Source organism: Ranitomeya variabilis, chromosome 7 (assembly GCF_051348905.1).
Source record: "Ranitomeya variabilis isolate aRanVar5 chromosome 7, aRanVar5.hap1, whole genome shotgun sequence".
Classification (NCBI taxonomy): domain Eukaryota; kingdom Metazoa; phylum Chordata; class Amphibia; order Anura; family Dendrobatidae; genus Ranitomeya; species Ranitomeya variabilis.
In genome coordinates, this window is record NC_135238.1 from 206,853,601 (window position 1) to 206,874,720 (window position 21,120).

Here is a 21,120-nt window from a genome sequence, read left to right on the forward strand (position 1 = left end):
ATGTGCGGTCATTATACAGTATGGAGCATCATGTGGGGTCATTATACAGTATGGAGCATCATGTGCGGTCATTATACAGTCTGGAGCATCATGTGCGGTCATTATACAGTATGGAGCATCATTTGCGGTCATACAGTATGGAGCATCATGTGTGTTCATTATACAGTATGGAGCATCATGTGCGGCCATTATACAGTATGGAGCATCATGTGGGGTCATTATACAGTATGGAGCATCATGTGCGGTCATTATACAGTATGGAGCATCATGTGCGGTCATACAGTATGGAGCATCATGTGTGTTCATTATACAGTATGGAGCATCATGTGTGGCCATTATACAGTATGGAGCGTCATGTGTGTTCATTATACAGTATGGAGCATCATGTGTGGCCATTATACAGTATGGGGCACTGTGTGGCCATATTTTTTTGTTTATAATTATTGTATATGAAACAGTGTGATCGGCAGTGCTAAATGGGTGTGGTTGGGATGTGGATATGGGTGTGACTAATTATGAATGGGTGTGGTCAGAGGCGTGGCCTAAAATTTGCCGCGGCGCGCAAAGCGCGCCGCAAACTTTGTCCCTCTTTCCCATCTTCAAAAGTTGGGAGGTATGACTCACCTCCGCTCCGCGCTGGATGAACAGCGAGAATGAACAGCCAGGATGAGGCAGCTCGGCCACTCCCACACTGATAGCAGGGGCGCCGCGCTCTCGGCTGAGCACGGGCGCTCCCTGAGACAGTGATCAAAGAGCTAAGCACACACACTATCACTGTCAGACTAGGCTGCCTGGCTGTTGCCAATTTCAATGCTGGACAGGACAGGCTGCAGTCTAGTCTGACAGTGGTAGCAGTATAGCAAAAATGCCCACCCCCTGCCTATGGATTAGTCCTTCCCTTCCCAGCAGCCCCATTTAGCAGTCTGAGCGCGCTCAGACTCAGAGGGCAGAGGGCACTGACACACTGAACAGGTGAGGGGGTCTGAGGGATGGGATGGGTTGGGCTAGCCTTTTTTTTTGGATGGGGACCCCCACACCTGCCCCCCCCCCAACCACCCTTGGGGCATGCTGATTTGGCATGCCCCACAGCATGAAACCCGGGAGGGGGCCCAGCTGACTTACCTCATCTTTGGCAGTCTGGTGGCATCCTCACCCAGGCGAGAAGTGTTGGAAAGAGTTATGGCAGTAACTGTATACCTGGCAACCAATAATTTAGCTTTTCGAGGATCGTCAAATACATTGTTTACACCAAATAATGGACATTTCCTTGGGCTTATAGAGCTTCTTGGAAAATTTGAACCAGTAATGAGAGATCATTTAAAACGAATTACTTCCCAGGAAATCCATACACATTACTGTGGAAATTTAATTCAAAATGAAATTATCTGCTTGATGGCCTCTCAGGTGAAGAAATGTATTCTAGAAAAAGCCAAAAGATCTAAGTATTTTTCAATAATGTTGGACTGCACACAAGATGCAGGTCACACTGAACAGTTGTCATACACCTTAAGATTTGTTGATATAGATGATGATCACGTAGCAATAAAGGAACATTTTATTGGCTATCGTCCTGCTACTGATACATCTGGGGAAAGTCTCGCCAATCTCCTTTTAGAAGAGATTAGTAAATGTGACCTGGAATTAGAAAATGAACTGGCAGAAAAGCTGAATTATTCGGAAGCTATTAATGCTTTTGCAGCGGCTAAATCTAGAAGAGTCAGTTTCTCATAAATCTGCAACCTACAATTTTTAGGATCTGTTTCCAAAATAATTAATAGATATTATTTACCTACAACTTTGTTCTCACCGTTAATAATTAGCATACTTGTCCCTTTTCCCCAAGTTCTATATAAGTTAAAGGCAAATTATAATTTATTAAAAAAAGGGAAGATACAAGCCTGCTCTCTATTTATTACTCAAGCCCACAAAAATAATGTTTATTATTTTCGGTGCCGGGGGGGGGGGGGGGGGGGGAGAAATTTCCTACTCTCGCCCTGTGTCATTTTTGGGCTAGAAACTGCCCTGTAGCCAGCATAAGTACATGTGAGGGTTGCCTGGTTGCTAACTGTGTGTATCACGTCTGTGTTTACCAGAGATAAATGTGTTCATATAGTTAAGTGTGTGTGTTTCAGAGCTAAATATGTGTATATCAGAGCTGAGTGTGTGTTTGTTTAGCTAAGTGTGTGTGTATCAGGGCTAAAGGTACCTTCACACTAAGCGACGCTGCAGCGATATCCACAACGATGCCGATCGCTGCAGCGTCGCTGTGTGGTCGCTGGAGAGCTGTCACACAGACCGCTCTCCAGCGACCAACGATGCCGAAGTCCCCGGGTAACCAGGGTAAACATCGGGTTGCTAAGCGCAGGGCCGCGCTTAGTAACCCGATGTTTACCCTGGTTACCAGTGTAAATGTAAAAAAACAAACACTACATACTTACATTCGCGTCCCCCGGCGTCCGCTTCCTGCACTGACTGTGAGTGCCGGCCCTAACAGCACAGCGGTGACGTCACCGCTGTGCTGTGCTTTCCGGCCGGCACTGACACACTCAGTGCAGGAAGCCCTGAGCAGCAGCGCGGACGCCGGGGGACGTGACAGACATCAGAGGGTGAGTATGTAGTGTTTTTTTTTTACTTTTACAATGGTAACCAGGGTAAATATCGGGTTACTAAGCGCGACCCTGCGCTTAGTAACCCGATATTTACCCTGGTTACCATTGTAAAACATCGCTGGCATCGTTGCTTTTGCTGTCAAACACGACGATACACGCCAGTCTGACGACCAAATAAAGTTCTGGACTTTCAGCAACGACCAACTATATCACAGCAGGATCCTGATCGCTGCTGCGTGTCAAACACAACGTTATCGCTATCCAGGACGCTGCAACGTCACGGATCGCTAGCGTTATCGTTGTAAAGTCGCTTAGTGTGAAGGTACCTTAAAAGTGTGTATTTGTGTAGCTAACTGTGTGTATCACGTCTGTGTGTATGTACCAGAGATAAGTGTGTTCATGTAGTTAAGTGTGTGAGTATCAGATCTAAGTGTGTGTGTGTGTGCAGAGCTAATTGTGTGTGTGTGCAGAACTGAGTGTGTGTGTGCAGAGCTAATTGTGTGTGTGCAGAGCTAATTGTGTGTGTGCAGAGCTGAGTGTGTGTGTGCAGAGCTAATTGTGTGTGTGCAGAGCTGAGTGTGTGTGTGCAGAGCTAATTGTGTGTGTGCAGAGCTAATTGTGTGTGTGCAGAGCTAATTGTGTGTGTGCAGAGCTGAGTGTGTGTGTGCAGAGCTAATTGTGTGTGTGCAGAGCAAATTGTGTGTGTGCAGAGCTAATTGTGTGTGTGCAGAGCTGAGTGTGTGTGTGCAGAGCTGAGTGTGTGTGTGCAGAGCTGAGTGTGTGTGTGCAGAGCTAATTGTGTGTGTGCAGAGCTGAGTGTGTGTTTTTTTTTCTCCCCATGTTTGGATTGCGGTAATTGATTTTCTATGATATTGTGCCTGAAAGAGAAATGAATTTGTGAGCCCCATTGGGGACAGTCTCTGTACAACACCTCAGAATATGTTAGTGGTATTTAGGCCATGGGAAAGTGCTCTCTTTCCACCAGCCTTCACCAAATTCAATGGGATGAATTATTTTCCAGCATTTAATTCACTGTTATTGGGAAATGCCCCATGAAGCGAAGTCTAGTGGTTGCCTTCATGGAGAAATTAGCCAGCGGTTTCTCTCCAGGGCTGTATGCCAATGATTATTAAACCATTTAGAGCTTAACAAATACTTGTATAATCATTACGATCACTGGAGCAGCAAATCCTACCTGTGAATGATTGGAATTTGTAGAACAAAGAACATGTGATCCACTCGGGGACTTTCGCTGTGAAAATCATCGCTGTATTCCTCTGCGTTGGAAATGCGATGGAGATGATGACTGCGGGGATGGATCTGATGAGCGCAACTGCAGTAAGTTGCTTGATATCATTTTTAGTGTTGTTGAGCCTATAGTAATAAGAATGACGATTATGGACCATTTGGTCCCTGTTAGTCCTAGTGACTAAAGATGCTCCCATATAGGAATATTGCTTCACACACAATGGCTGCCTGTCCTGTAATTTACAAGTCAGAATGTGGTTTTAGGTTTCATTTAGCCAATTTTCAACCCAAATTTTGTAAAACGTTCTTTTTACTTTCTTTTTTATTTTACTTTTGAAATGTTATAGTTTCTTTGTCAGAATTCACACAGTTTTTCACTACAAGTTATTTTTTCTATTGTGCTTTATTACTGCAGATGTAGTAAATGGACTTTAATGTAGCTTGTTGTATTTTTATGCTGTACTTTTGTTTTGAGACACTGATTCATTTTTTTGCATACACTACAGCACAGCCACAAATCTGGTATACAGTCATGGCCGAAAGTGTTGGCAACCTTGAAATTGTCCCAGAAAATGAAGTATTTCTCCCAGAAAATTATTGCAATTACACGTGCTTTGTTTTATATATATATATATATATATATATATATATATATATATATATATATATATATATATATATATATATTTCCTTTGTGTGTATTTGATCAACACAAAAAAAAACTGAGAAAAAAAGGCAAATTAGTCATAGTTTCACACAACCCCCCCAAAATGGGCCAGACAAAGTTGCTCACAACTTTCCAAAATTGTTGTATACAACTTTGTTTCAAGCATGTGATAATCGTTCGTGGCAAGTAACAGGTGTGGGGAATATGAAAATCACACCTGAAACCAGATAAAAAGGGGAGACTTGACTCATTCTTTTCATTGTGTGTCTGTGTGTGTCACACTAAGCATAGAGGACTTGAGAACCAAAAGTGGTGAAAAATATCAACAATCTCAGGGTTATAAGTCCATCTTCAGAGATCTTGATGTTCCTTTGTCCACGGTGCGCAACATAATCAAGAAGTTTGCATCCCATGGCACTGTAGCTAATCTCCTGGGACGTAGACAGAAGAGAACAATTGATAAAAAGTTGCAATGCAGGATAGTCTGGATGGTGGATAAGCAGCTTTAATCAAGTTCCAAAGAAATTCAAGCCATCATGCAGGCTCAGGGTGCATCAGCGTCAGCACGAACTATCCTTCGACATTTCAATAAAGCAAAATGCTATGGCAGGAGACCCAGGAGGCCCCACTGCTGACACAGGGGTATAAAAAGGTAGACTGCAGTTTGCCAAAATGTACACGAGTTAGCCAAAATCCTTCTGGGAAAGCGTCTTGTGGACAGATTAGATCAAGATAAAGCTTTTCAGTAAAGCACAATATTCTACAGTTTACCTAAAACAGAATGAGGTCTACAAAGAAAAGAGCACAGTACCTAAAGTCAAGTATGGTGGAGGTTCAAAGATGTTTTGGGGTTGTTCTGCTGCCTCTGGCACTGGGTGGTTTGACTATGTGCAAGGCATCATGAAATCTGAAGATTATCAAAGGATTTTGGGTTGCAATGTAGTGCCCAGTGTCAGAAAGCTGGGTTTGTGTCCTAAGCCATCAGTCTTTCAGCAGGACAGGGACCCCAAATATACTTCAAGAAGCATCCAGAAACGGATGGAAACAAAGTGCAGGAGAGTTCTGAAGTGGCCGGCAATGAGTCTGGATCTAAATCTCATTGAACACCCGAGGAGAAACCTTAAAATTGCTGTTGGTAGAAGGCGTCTTCAAATATGAGAGACCTGGAACAGTTTGCAAAAGAAAAGTGGTCAAAAATTACAGTTGAGAGGTGTAAGAAGCGTATTGATGGCAATAGAAAGCGATTGATTGCAGTAATGTATTCCAAATGGTGTGCAGCCAAATATAAAATAGAGGGTGCAAACAATTTTTTCCAGCCCATTTTCGGGGTTTTGTGTGAAATATTGTCTAATTTGTCATTTTTTTTTGTGTGTTTGTGTTCCAAAACACACAAAGGAAATAAACATGTGTATAACAAAACATATGTAATTGCAATAATTTTCTGCTAGAAATACTTCATTTTCTTGAACAATTTCAAGGGTGCCAACACTTTCGGCTTTGACTGTATGTCAGTACTCTCTAAGGCTACGTAATGACCGTATTTTTGGTCCGAATGCTGTCAGTATAGAAAATTGACCACACAGTCAGCACTCAGACCAATGTTATTCAACTGAGCTGTTTGGATGACAGTTTTCTCAAAGGAAAACTCAGTCTGAGTGAAAAAAGTTACAGTCCACACTGGTCTCTTCCATATTTCAGTTGAGATTCAGTCTGAGTGACAAAAATTAGTCTACGCTGGTGTCTTCCATATTTCAGTTGAGATTCACTTATTCAAGTCAATTGGTGCTTACAAAAATCTGATCCCATATGGATCATCCGCATAGCATCCAATTTTTTACAGTTATATTGTCATTATTAATATAGGAAACTATTTTTTACTTGTAAACTTTATAAACTTGATAGATAAATAGATAGATGATAGAGAGAGAAAGATAGCTCCACCAAGTTAACAAGCTTGGTGGAGTTTATCAGGCAGCTTTCTATGAATCAATGTAAAGTAAATGTCAAAGGGCCCCCCCATATTTTAATAACAAGTTAATGGAAGGCAGATAGGTGTGAGCTGGTCTTATTAGTCTGGGAAGGGGCCAAGATCCACAAAGTTTCCCAGTGTATTAATATAAATTCACAGCTGTCTGCTTTGCCTTTGCTGGTTATTAAAAATGAGGGTGACTCTTTAAAAAAAAATGACGTGGCGTCCCCCCTATTTTTAATAACCAGCTAAGGCTACGTTCACATTTGCGGTCGGCGCCGCAGCGTCGGGCGCCGCAGCGTCGCCGCATGCGTCATGCGCCCCTATATTTAACATGGGGGCGCATGGACATGCGTCGCACTTGCGTTTTGCGCCGCATGCGTCCCTGCGGCGCCCGCGTCCGGGCGCAGAGGACGCAGCAAGTTGCATTTTTGCTGCGTCCAAAATCAATGAAAAAAAGGACGCATGCAGCGCAAAACGCAGGGTTGTGCATGCGTTTTGCTGCGTTTTTGTTTGCGTTGTGCGTTGCGGCGCCGACGCTGCGGCGCACAACGCAAATGTGAACGTAGCCTAATGGAAAGCAGACAGCTGCGGACTGATATTAATAGACTGTGAAGGGCCATGGATATTGGTCACTTCCCAGCCTAATAAGATCAGTCCTCATCCGCACCAGAAATGGCACATTCATTAAATGCGCCAATTCTGGAGCTAAGCTTTGGCTCTTCCCGATTACCTTAGTGCGTTAGCAATCAGGGTAATGGTTTTCAGGTTGATGTCAGCTGTGTAATGTTCGCTGACATCAAGCCCAGGGGTTAGTAATGGAGAGGTGTCTATTAGACATCCCCACTACTAACCCTGTAGTCAAAAGAAATACACATACAAAAGTCCTGTATTTGTAAAAAGCACCAAAGGTCCCATGACAATCCCCGACTGTGGTGAGTGGTGACATCAACGTTACCGCTCACCACGGCCATTGGAACACACTGAGAGTAACGTGAGAACCAGCGGCAGTGACAAGCCGCGACATCATTAAGGTTACCGAGGGTCACACCCCGTCATTCTCACCGGCTGTAACATGCGGTAATCTTAATGATGTCACCCTCGCATGCTCCTCACCCTGTAACTCCCCCGTGCCGTGAAGTTGTACTTTTTCATGCCGCAATAAAGAAGACGTCTGACCACGGTGCCGGTGAGTGCTGCGTTCTTTTTTCTACCATTTGCTGTTAATGATGTCACTGCTTGTCACTACGGGTAGTCATCAGTCTACGCTCAGTGTATTGCGGCGGCTGTGATGAGTGGTAACATTGATTGTGTCACTGCTCGTCACAGCCTCCAGATGTTGCAGAGACCATCATGGGACCTCCATTTGGATTACGGCAGACCCTGTGTTTTTTTTTTTTTTTACAATAATTGGGTAAAACAGGGCAAATTTTTGGGAGTATTTTTTTTTTTACAAATAAAGGACTTTTTATGTGTGTTTATTTCTTTTGACTATGGGGTTAGTAATTGTGATGACCGATAGATGCCTCTCCATTACTAAGCCCTGGGCTTGATGTCAGTGTACACTACACAGCTGACATCAACCCCCAAACCATTACCCTGATTGCCAACGCTTCATAGGTTATAATTACCCATATACTTGGCTACACCATATAGAGTTAAGGTCCATCTAGACAGGCCAATAATTGAGGAATAACCATTCCTATAAACTCTTATTCCTGACTATTAGCCTGTCTAAACAAACCAGTAAAACGCCCATTCCTGTAGTGTTAATATTTTTTAAGTTTAGATACTCTAAACGTACAGAACAATTTTATTAACTATCTTTCTGTGCATAGAAATATGGTCGTCTGGTCTAGACAGGGCATTATGTGACCGCCGATTAGCTTGCAAGTAGTTGATTTGCGGTTCACTGACTTCTGCTGTCGACGTGATGACGTGTCATACATGTGTCAGTGTCTACATATCCTCATTCCAATGCTTATTGCAGGCCCCCGGGAGTGCACCGAAAGTGAATTCCGATGTGATAATTTCCACTGTATTCCCAGCCGCTGGCTCTGTGATCATGACAACGATTGTGAAGATAGCTCAGATGAAAGAGATTGCGGTGAGTAAAGAACTCATGCTACTTTGTGAATGCATATATAGCACTTAACTAAGCTTCAGAGCTGAAATCTCACAGCATTCCTTGCTAGTTTAATGTATAGATTAAGGCTTACAATTAGCGAAAAGGAGCTTTTTCATGGCTGATCTGAACTCTCTGATGCTGCCAGCAAATGGTGGAATGACACATTATTATTATTATTGTACATTTTTATAGCGCCATTTATTCCATGGCGCTTTACATGTGAAAAGGGGGCAATATGCCCAAGCCCAATCAGCGCTGGCGTCACAGTCCCCGCCTTCGGACAAACTGAACATGAAGAGGAAGTCCGGGATGAGTTGCAGCCCTGGCTTCCTTTTCATATTCAGTTTGTCCTAAAGCGGAGACACTGACACCAGCGCTGATTGGGCACCGGGTGTCACATGTCAAAACACTGCATCACAGCCCGCGAGTGCCAACAACGTGGGAATGGTGCCAGCACGGGAGGTGAGTTTAGTCTTTATTATTTCATTGGGGACAAACATTTAGTTTAAGAAGGGGTTGTCCTAGTAGTGGACAATCTCTTTAAGTAGAGCCTTATTTCTAACATAGCATTGACTTTTTTTGGTCTGTTATAGACATGAGAACTTGCCACCCTGGCTATTTCCAATGTACAAGCGGACATTGCATCTCTGAGAGATTCAAGTGTGACGGAACAGCTGACTGCCTAGACTTTTCAGATGAAATAACTTGCCGTAAGTATCAGCAAAAACAAGTTCCTACAATGTTCCTTAGGGCTCTTTCACACGTCCTGATATTTCCGGTACGGGAAAAACCGGTACCGGAGATATCCGTGTCCGTATGTCCGTGTGCCCAAGTGGCACATACGTGCGGCATCCGTTTGCCACCCGTGTGCCACCTGAGGACCACACGGACCGTGCAGGAGAGACAGCGCTACACTAAGCGCTGTCCCCCCCGCATGTGGTGCTGAAGGCAGAATTCATCTCTCCTCCCCCAGCGTTCGTTGGAGAGAAGAGATGAAGGATCTTTTTTTTTTTTGGGTGAAAAATAAAGTTTTCATGTGCGTCCGCGTCCCCCCCCCCCCCAGTGCGCCGCCCGGCCCCTTGCTGCAGAAATACTCACCTAGCTCCCGCGATGTCTCATCTGTCCTCTCCGTGCTGGCAGCTTCTCCTGTGTGAGCGGTCACGTGGTGCCGCTTATTACAGTTAGTGAATATTCGCTGACTGTAATGAGCGGTCCCACGTGACCACTCACACAGTAGAGGCTGCCAGCGCAGAGAGGACACATCGCAGGAGCTGGCCGGGTGAGTATTTCTGTGGCAAGGGGCCGGGCGGCGCACTGGGGGGGGGGGACGCGGACGCACATGAAAACTTTATTTTTCACCCAAAAAAAAAAAAAAACTTGATCTTTTATTTCTTCTCTCCGGCGGGGGAGAAGAGATGAATTCCGCCTTCAGCACCACACGCGGGGGGGACAGCGCTTACTGTAGCGCTGTCTCTCCTGCGGGCGGTACGTGCACACGGAGGAGAGTGCACACTGTTCTCCGTGTGCACGTGTGCTGTCCGTATTGTGGTCCGTGCTGCCGGTAGAAAACGGACATGTCGACGTGTTTTCAGCACGGACATACGGTCCGTGTGAAAACACGCACATGTGCATAGACCCATTCATTTAAATGGGTCTACGTGTGTCAGTGTCTCCGGTACGTGAGAAAACTGTCACTACACGTACCGGAGACACTGACGTGTGAAAGAGGCCTTAGCTATTGTCCCCCATAAATGACCATAGATCCGCAATGTTACTACCTATTTCAGCAGTGCCCTATAGGGTGCCCGTCATTGTCACGCTGACAGGTGTAATACACTACATTACAGAAGTATTACAGCGCATCATAGAAATGATCAAACTCAATCAAATTGAAAAGCCATTGTAGTACTAAAAAATAATGTTTTAGCACCGTGTTAGCCAATTGAAAAAAAATTGATTGTTCTCAGCGGGAGACAAAAAAAAAAATCTTGTAGTTATGATGTCCTTTAATGGCTAACAAAAATAAAATAAGCGATGTTACAAAGCAAGCTTCCGAGACTACTTAGGTCTCTCCACCAGGCATGGTATTAACAAATATTTGTATATATTTGTGTTTCTTTAGATACTTTTTTAATACCATGCCTGATGAAGAGAACTAATTAGTCTCGAAAGCTTGCTTTGTAACATCGCTTATTTTATTTTTGCTAGCCATTAAAAGGCATCATAGCTACAAGATTATTATTGTGTTTCTCCCACTGAGAACAATCAATTTTTTTTAAGCAATAAAATGTTTAAAGATGATTCAAAAAACATTATAATAAAAAATCACATATTGCCATGTCTGTAATGATCAAGCTATAAAAATATCACATTATTTAATTCACAGGTTAAGTATAGTAAAAATTAAAAAAAAAAAAAAAAGCCAGAAAAAAAGCTATGGCTTTCAAAATTCAAAATGTGGGGATGAGAAAATGTAAAAACTGTTGTGTCATATATAGTTGTTTAGATTGGAAAAATACACAAGTCCTTCAAGTCCAACCTTTCTGGATCACTTATAATTTTTCTAAGGCCAAAATTGACATCAGCTTTAAAGGGATTGCCTGTGATAAGAAAACCCCTATGAAGGAGACAATTTTCCGTAGAGTATAAGGTCCTCCAGACCTGCTGATTTCAGACCGTCTTATTAATATTGGGACCTCTTGACTCTTCACCGATAGACGATGGCCCGGTTGGGGTTGCCATTATGGCTATGTTAATATTCTCGGCCAGAGTTGAGAGCTGTTACAAAAGTTCTCAATATTACCCATAGAACTCATTGATTTTAATGAGCTTGATATAACACAGATTTACTCCTGTGGTGGTGCTCCAGGGAAATTGGACACTTACTGCCAGATTACAGCCAATTGCTGGAGATTTAAGGAGAACCTTTCAATAGTTCAAAAACGGACAGTTTTTAACCTTATTTTATTCCTGCCATTCCTGCCATTCTTTTTTTTTAAATTCGCCATACAGGTCCGGAGATCCGGGTCTTTTAATTTGGTGCTAATTTTTATGGTCTGTACAAAAAGGGTGTGGCTCAAAAGATTCAATGAGGGCGTGTCTTTAGGCTGTTCTGCATAATTACCTTGTGAGCCCCGCCCCCTTGTAAAGAAGATAAAAGTGAGCTCTAGCTAAAAAGACCAATATCTCTGGGACCATGAGGCGGATTTACAAAAAAAAAAATGTCAATCTCATGGGAGCAGCGCAAATAAAATAAGAGCTAAATCTGGGCACCTTTGACCTGGTGACAGGACCTTTTTCACATCTGTTTTTTCAAATAAGAGACTAGTATGCAATAGACTGCAGTATTACAGTTGCAGTTTCAAGTTCCCTAAGGGGACTAAAAAAAATTGTTAAAAAATATTTTTTTTAAAAAAGCAACAAATTTAACAATTTCTCATGTCCCGTCTTCCTTTATTGCAAACAGAAAAATCTATAACAAAATAGAAACAAAATTATATTTGTTACAATTGTTTGTATGCCAATGTCAGGAATGGAATTTGCAAAGAAAAACTATAGTTGAAAGTTTGACACTAGTGATGATCAAGCACTAAAGTACTCGAGTGCCCGTTACTCGAATCGAGCAGGTCGGATACTTGGACGGGCTCGACTCGAATAATGAGTATAATGGAAGTCAATGGGAAACTCGAGCATTTTTCCCTAGGACCCTAACAGGAGGGGTGAGGTGGCAGGAAAATCACTAATATGGATGGAAACAGGACTAAAATAGAATGGGAACAGCATCAGGAAGATGACTGGCTACTAAATAAATTAATAATTTTTAAAAATGACTTGGGTTCCTCCCCATTTTGATAACCTGCCAAGGTACAGCAGACAGCTGAGGGCTGATATTATCAGGCTTGGAAGGTCCATGGATATTGGCCCCTTCTCAACCTAAAAATATCAGCCCGCAGCCACCCCACAATTGGCACATTCATTAGATGCACCAATTCTGCTGCTTTGCCCAGCTATTCCTTATTGCCCTGGTGCGGTGGCAGTTGGGGTAATCATTTTTGAGGTTGATGTCAGCTGGGTAATCTCAGCTGGCATCAAGCCCAGAGGTTAGTAATGAATAGGTGTCTATCGCACAACCCCATTGCTAAACCAGTAATAAAAAACACACACAGAAAAGAAAATACTTTATTTGAATAAAGACTTCCCCACACTATCCCTTCTTTCACCAATTTATTATCAAAAATGTTCCCATGAAACTCCTTTGATGTAATTCACATTCATCGCATCTGTCTCCAGTGTCTCGAAGAGCACTAAAGTACATTTATTCAGAGGCACTGTGTAGTGATGACAACAAATTCTGGCTCGAAAGGGGCCAATATCCATGGATCTTCCCTGCCTGATAATATCAGCCTCCAGCTGTCTGCTTTTTCTTGGCTGATGATCAAAAATAGGGGGGACCCACGTCATTTTTAAAAATAATTAATGAATTTATTTATTTATTTAGTAGGTCAAAAAAAGGTTAAAACCACCCTTTAATGCCACATGAAAGGCACTAAAGGGTGCAACTTTATAATATTTCGGGAGTGAGGTGGATGGTCATTAATCTTAGCTTTCCCTTCTATAACAACTCTCCCCGAACTGCTTCCAGAGGACATTGTGCCAATCATCGCGTCACCGCATCTTCTGTATACGGCCAGCCAATCCCAGAAATGCCAATAGCCAACATGGCTATGTCATTACCGTGTATGGTAATCAATGTTTATTGGCTGCCTGATAAAATACCGATGCAAAAATACTGACATGTGAGAGAGGCCTAATTGTCTGAAGTAATAAATTATATAAAATAAAAATATTTAATATTTATCCTATAAGCAGAACCGCGAAACGGGAAAAAAAATAAATAAATAATAAACCCTCATACAGCTAAGTAAAAAAAAATAAGTTAAGACCCTTAGAAGGCGAGAAGGAATAAAACAAAAAATGTCCCGTTCTCCAGAGGGTTAAGCATGCATGGAAGCTGAATATTTAGTGCCAAAAAAATTGGGACAGATCCTAGAATGATTAGTCAGAAAAACCTTCCTGAAAAAAACTCCAGTGCTGCAGATTCTTACAGAACAGATTGTTTTCCATACTGGATGCCCATATAGGAAGTTTCGATGGATCTGTAAAATATTATAGAAAAGCCGTATTAGCGGGGTAAATGGAAGGCTTCTGTTTGCCCCATTTATAATGTTCATATAGACAGGTTTGGGGTATGACTGATGGAGATATCCTTTCTTCCAGCTTTAATTAACAGGATAATGAAATACAAAGTGTAATGCAATTTTGGAAGTCTTCATGCAATAAAAAAAAACAAGGATTGTGCATAATTAGAAATTAATTAAAGTGTGAAATGTTTCAACCCAATTAAGTTAGTAAGAAATGTTCTATCAGCAGCGAGCAGGCAGCGCGGCGAGCGCAGTCACTCCATAAGTGACACGAATGAATACATGAAGAGTACATTGGTTGTATGGCAGCTCTCGTGCCTCATTATTTATGCTTCTGATCATTTTAACTTATTTTCACAAAGTCACATTCTTGAGGCATGAAATTTATATTTATTACCTTGTAAACATACCCTAAGGCTGGATATTGCCTTAACATCTGTAGCAAATTATTAAAAAGTCTGCATTGTCTTTTTTCAGAATTTTTGTGTTTTTGTTCTTTTTTTTTTATAAATCGAGTTCTGAGTATAATTTGTTTTTCAGATTTTTTTTTTTTTTTACATAGGTTTCACTCTAGGAGTTGAAAATGCAAAAAAAACAAACAAACAAAAAACAAACAAATTTTAAATGTCATGCAAAGATATAAAAAGTGTAATCAGTGACCAATTAATCTTCAGTAGTCTATACAAAAATGTTCTCCTAAAAATAAAAATAAGCAGTTAAAAATGCTTAAAATAAAAAAAAATACAAAAGGTGCCAGGAAAATATGCTTCAGGACAAAAGACTTATGCTATGTGCACACGTTGCGGATTTTGCTGCGGATCTGCAGCGGTTCTGTTTTCTATGCAGTGTACAGTACCATGTAAACCTATGGAAAATAAAATCCGCAGTGCACATGCTGCGGAAAATACTGCACGGAAACGCAGCGTTGTATTTTCCACAGCATGTCAATTCTTTGTGCGGATTCCACAGTGTTTTACACCTGCTACATAATAGGAATCCGCAGGTGTAAAAACGCTGGAATTCCTTGGTAAATCCACAGGTAAAACGCAGTGCAGATTTTTCAAAAACGGTGCGGAAAAATCATAACCTTAGAGTCTGATTCCTCAAGCCTGGTATAGCGCATGCTCGTGCTACGCCAGTCTTGACAGAGAACAAGATGCGCTGAATTCATTAAGAGGCGCGTGTCACCTAATGAATTTAGTGCTTCCTCTGTGTGGTGTGTGCGTCTATGTGCCACACCAGAAATGCTCCTTCAGTCAGAGACTAGAGTAGCATTTCTGGCGGGACTGGAGTAGCATTTCTAACCTACTAAACGCTGTCAGTTTTGATTAATTAGATGACTGCCATTTAGGCGGAACTGTTTCGAACTTCAGAGAAACTGCCAAAAGTAGCCAAATTTTTGCGCATCTCTGCGTTGCCCAAAAATATTGTGTCTTTTCTAAGCTTTTACAACACTTCTACAGCATAAAAGTTTTGATAACTTGGCCCTGATGTGCACATTAATTAATAGGCTCGTTGGAGTACTATGTGCCTAATTCACTAAGGAGCACACTCCTCTTAATTAATTAGGCCCATTTGATACCGGGAATGCACATCCGCCACCAGAACTTTACTCCAGTTAGGGACTGGAGTACATTCCTGGAGTAAATTACACCACTTAACTGCAGGTACCTCTGAGAATTAGGATGCCATACAAGATGTCACCTGATGGAACAGGTCACGGAGACTGTTATTCCGCGCAGACGTGGCTGCACATGTGAATATTCCAGCTCTTGCAATATCCTGAGGATGGTACTGCTCATGTGCTGCCCCCTGGAGTGGCAATATGTCTGCCAAAGGGAGCAGGTCACAGAGATGAGGGACCTGTCAATCACTAGCAGGAGGCCGGCACCGCAAAGAGAAAGAGGCCGGCGAAGCCGGAGAGCTGTAGGCGCACAGCAAGACTCTGCACTTACGAGCTCATTTACATAAGAATTTGGTGATAGATTACAAGACAACTTAGACATGGATTTGTAATATAAAAGTATGGAAGTAATCATCATTACCCGTACTCTACCGTGATAATGTTACTTTGGGGTCTAAAAACCTGCTGACAGTTCCCCTTAAAGACCCGTGATAGTTGAGCGAGCATGCTCGGAGAAGGTGTTATTTGAGTATGCTCATGTCCTAATCGAGTATAATGCTCGAAAAAATGCTCAAGTCGCCATGGCTGCATGTCTCGCGGCTATTCGACAGCTGCAACCCATGCCGGGATTGCCTAACAAACAGGCAATCCCTGCATGTGTTACACCTGTCGAACAGCCGCGAGACATGCAGCCATGGCGACTTGAGCATTTTTTCGAGCATTATACTCGATTAGGACACGAGCATGCTCAGATAACACCTTCTCCGAGCATGCGCGCTCATCCCTATGGCACCCTTTTGGAGATTATGCATTAGGAGGACCTACAGGCTTACTGTACATTTGGTGCAGTTCTCACATGGTGTGACCGTTGTGATAACTTGTATCTGATATCGGAAAATGCAAAAGTATTAAATGTAATTTTATGTATAACTGAATCCAAAGTCACGTTATTAACTATTACTATCCATCCGCCTCAGCAACTCGCTATCCGAACGGGAGCTACTGCCCTCCGAACATGTTTGAGTGTAAGAACCATGTCTGCATCCTGCCGTACTGGAGGTGTGATGGTGACAACGACTGCGGAGACGACTCTGATGAAGAACTGAACCTGTGCTGTAAGTCGGACCCTCGCGCAGAGTTCTCGGGGGTAGGTGCTGGTTCCAGTATGCCTTGTAAGCCTTGTTTCTGTTCACAGTGGACATCCCTTGTGAGCCTCCCTTCCGATTCCGCTGCAGTAACAACCGCTGCATCTACAGACACGAGATCTGCAACACCGTGAACGACTGCGGGGACGGGAGCGATGAGACGGAGGAGCAATGTAAGCTTCTTCTCCTGGACATGCCCTGACTTACCTATTATATATTGTACTGGCGGTGCCAAAATCAAACATATTGCACAAAAAACCTGCAATAATGACATTAAATACAATACAAGGTATATGAGGGAAATGTGCAGTATTGCAAAACTGATAAGCAGCACTAGGTCCAACATAGGCCTCATCTTTTTTACATAAATGTTTTGTGTGTAGACCAAATATCTGCAAAACAATTATGGAGACAGGATCATTTTTCATTTTTTACTTGAGTCACGGATCAAAATCGCCCACACAAGTGCATGGATCAGTGAAAAGTTTCCATGTGCTGTTCATATTTAAAGTGTTTGTCCACCATTGGAGGCATTTTTTTTTTTTTACTTGTTAAATTTTTTTTTTTTTAAATTGTGTTTTGCCACAAACTTAGCATTGCTTATTAGTGACGAGTGAATGGGCTCAGATCAGGTGTTATCCCAGCATGAAAGTTCATTTTTTTTAAAACCCAAATTAGCAAAATAATATTAATAGCAAGTATAGGAAAGATATGCATTAGTGATGAGCGAACGTGCTTGGATAAGGTGTTATCTGAGCATGCTCGGGTGCTAACCGAGTGTCTTCGGCGTGCTCGAAAAATATGTTTAAGTCCCCGCGGCTGCATGTCCTGCGGATGTTCGACAGCTGGAACACAAGCAGAGATTACCTAACAGACAGCCAATCCTTATATGTGTTGTAGTTTTCAAATAGCTGCGAGACATGCAGCCGTGGGGACTCGAACATATTATTCGAGCACACCGATGTCACTCGGTTAGCCCCCGAGCATGCTCAGATAACACCTTATCCTCATCACTAATGCTTATCTTTCCAATACTTGATATTAATATTATTTTGTCAATTTGGGTTTTAAATAATTAAACTTTCTATGGTACTTGGCAAGATTAGAGTGAAAACGTGTTGAAATACGATTTTGGAATTTGGGACAAAACAAAGTTTTCATAAAGCTCCCCCCCATCCCCTCCCTTTAAAAGAGTTTTATCTTCTCAGGGTCCCTAACCCTCATTTTCGGGGGTCCCAGTAGTTGGACTGCCACCAATCATACAATTATCATATCTGCTGTTGATAACTAGTGGGAAAAGCAGTATGTATTTCATGGAGGGAATTAATACCTGTAGATTATTCCTATACGGCCCTAGTCCTTATATTTCCTGCATATTCAAAGCTGTGTAGATCTGGCCAATTTTTATATTTTGTGCACACCGGTCAGGACCATGACAAAAATTAAGAAAAACATGAAGATTATCAGAAAGAAGAAGCAGCATGCACAATCCCAGAACCCTCCTATACTTTCAGCCTTTATCTCCTGCACCTATATGAGAATCCTAATCTACAGCCACGTCTATTGCTTTCTGTACAGCTAGGATACATCAGTAAGGATATAACCGTGATATATGGTCTGTGCTTACAGGTCGACCTCCCACCCCGAGACCCTGCACAGAGGAGGAATACAAGTGTGGGAACTCTCACTGCATCCCTCATCACTATGTGTGCGATAATTATGACGACTGCGAGGATAGGTCTGATGAAATTGGTTGCAGTGAGTATACAGTATACGTCTGTCAGTTGTGGTGTTCCTCTATTACACCTCCTGGATACGTATGTCCAAGCTGACGACAAATACGGCAGTGTTAGACCATGTACTGACACACTTTGTTAAGAAGGAGACCGGTAGCTCTCAGTTTTCAACTTATTCAAATATTTCCAGGAGCAACAACAAAGGGATAGTAGAAGTTTTAAGCAGTTGATAATGTACATATCAGTCTAAAATGCCCAAAACAGTCCTAGTTTTCCCATTTAATTTTATATAATCTTTTTTTGAGCAGGCTATTTTTCATCATCATCATTCTGACAGCATTGTATGTGCTGGAACATTCCTTCCCTAACTTCCCACCATGCATTATTTCTGTCAGTGTTCGATAGCCATCTGCCCCAGTCAGAAAGCCCATGTCTTGTCTACGGTATTTGCAATTTCGCAGGCAAAAGAGCTGGATAAAAATGGATTAAGAGAGACTCACTGTCACGAGTGGGTCTCGTCCTCCCGGAAGATCTGGGGTTAGAAGATCACTATGTACTGTGAATCGCAGATCTTACATTTAGCCTGAGTGTTTGTGTCCATATTAAATGGATTTGGTTTCCTTTGGTGCTGAAGAGGTTAATGACCATTTTTATGCTAGTCAGAAACTTGCAGTTCAATTTTCAGCTGCTTCTTATCTGGTCATTACCTTTCCCTATAAAACCTGGCCAAACCTTCTCTTCCTTGCCAGTGAAATCTTTGCTTCCTAGCTCTAACATGGTGCCAAGATCTATATCTTTCCTGTAGCTCCTTGGAGTCGCTTTGCTGAGTTGGAGATCTTTGTTGTTACTGGAGATTGTTGCATGCTGTTTTTGGATGTATGCTTTCCACGTTGTCCTATTCCCATTTGTTTGGTGCATTCCTATCCTTTCCTATATACCTCTTTACCTTTGGTGAGTGTTTGTATGCTTGTTGCTTTCTGTTATCCCTATTCTGTCTTTGTGTCTTGTTTACCTTCCATTTCTGTCCCAGGCATCATGGGGTGAGGGAGAGGGCAGATCAGGAGTTAGTAGGAGCATAGTAAGGTTAGAGACTCAGGCCTTTCTACCTTCAAGAGTACCTCGGGGACTGTGATAGTTAGGGTCCCAGTTCCATGGACAGTTTGATGCCCCCTACCTTACCGAAGACCATCACAGCGTGACACCCACTTCCTGTTATACCTATGACAGTGGAATATGAGATAGACAGATGGGAGACACCTAGTGGCCGCTCATAAAAATGATAAAAAAATATTTATTTCTTTACTGCATTTTCTTCCCTAATTTCTTTCTTGAATAAACCAAATAACTATTTTCTTTCTCTTTTGTATGTAAACTAAAATAAATGAACAACGTTGCTAATAGTCTGAATAAAATAACTACCATTTTGTTTCTACTTCTCTAATTACCACCCTGGGTTTTCATTTTAGTTTGCAATCATAGAGAATTAAAGGTCTGCATAGGAGCTGCATACACAAAACGAGATATGATTTATTACGTCTGTTAGTAAAAGTTCTCCAGTTGGTATTTCGGATGAATTGGGGAAAATAAAAATGGTTACAAAAGTGGAAATAATCTTCAATTGTGTAAGATCTGTGCTTAATATGTCCATAGACAGAGGTGCCGAACGACACTGTGGAGAAAACATCTGTGAACATAACTGCACTAACTTAGCGGATGGAGGATTTATCTGTTCCTGCCGACCTGGATACAAAGCCAGCGAGACCGATCGCAATTCCTGTGATGGTAATTGGCATCTGATCATCATAATAATAATAATAATAATACCGTAATAATAATAATAATAATAATAATAATGGATCTTGTTAGAAGAAGCAGGTTAAGCGGAACAACTTCCGAAGTTCCTGTCAGTAAGCGTTCAGTTTATCTGGAAAATTAAGAATTAAACAATGTCTCTTAATATTAATGATCTACCTGTGTAGTGTAAGGCAGAGATGATGATTGCAAGTAAAGAGGGTCATGAACTGAGGCCCCCCCTCTATTAACTCAGAATGACCTAACATGGTGTGTGAAATTTAATCTCTGCTATTATTTCACTTTTTTAATAGTCAGAGCTCCTTTTTTTCTCTCTGGATCTTCTGCATGTCCTCAGTTGTCTCAGTCATAACTAAAGTCAAGTGATACAATTCTGGCTCCATAAAGCCACCACTAGAGGGAGCTCTCTATACATGGACTCATATAGGAAGTGTATGCGGTAAGCTTTGCCTAGTGATAGGCTTAGACTGACTCTATGCCAGCGTGACAGCCAGCAGTATAGTTCTCGGCTGTAAAGTCTTATCAGAGCCAGTCAGGAGAAAGAAGCTACCTTGGACAGACACCCATCTATCAGGTCTCAGATGAACCCTAGATCTTTAACTTCTATACTAGGATCTAAGCTTACAATGGCGTCCCCTTGGTTGCGTCCACAGAGTAGCTTCCAACCTGAAGAGCAAGCTTGAGAAACAAAGCCAGGGACAGTTATAGAAAGCAAAATCATAGCCAGAGTGAGATGCCAGAAGGTCAGACAGAAGTCAAGCTAGATGGGCCAGGGTCAATGTCAGGAAGGATTAAAAAGAAAGACAAAGTCAGAAACCAGCCAGGTCAAAAAGTACCAGAGAACAAGGATGAATCCAAGTACAATAATTGTTCACTCTGATCAGTATGCTGGGAGGTTAAATAGAGTGTGGTGCTGCCCCATTATCCAGCACATACACCCATCCTGCCTGACTGGGCAGCACCACTGGTCCCAGCTACAGC

The 21,120-nt window shown here is 42.1% G+C and overlaps 1 protein-coding gene across 3 annotated transcripts in view; it reads left to right on the plus strand.

Annotated features, from left to right (window-relative positions):
* The window catches only part of LRP2 (LDL receptor related protein 2), a 218,059-nt gene that overhangs the window by 176,345 nt on the left and 20,594 nt on the right, over positions 1 to 21,120 (plus strand). For all 3 annotated transcript variants that reach the window (XM_077272772.1, XM_077272773.1, XM_077272774.1), the window contains 7 exons: positions 3,828 to 3,947; positions 8,484 to 8,600; positions 9,215 to 9,331; positions 16,424 to 16,561; positions 16,642 to 16,764; positions 18,221 to 18,349; positions 19,978 to 20,109. In XM_077272772.1, coding sequence (XP_077128887.1) covers positions 3,828 to 3,947; positions 8,484 to 8,600; positions 9,215 to 9,331; positions 16,424 to 16,561; positions 16,642 to 16,764; positions 18,221 to 18,349; positions 19,978 to 20,109 — 876 coding nt within the window. The remainder of the gene's footprint in view (positions 1 to 3,827; positions 3,948 to 8,483; positions 8,601 to 9,214; positions 9,332 to 16,423; positions 16,562 to 16,641; positions 16,765 to 18,220; positions 18,350 to 19,977; positions 20,110 to 21,120) is intronic.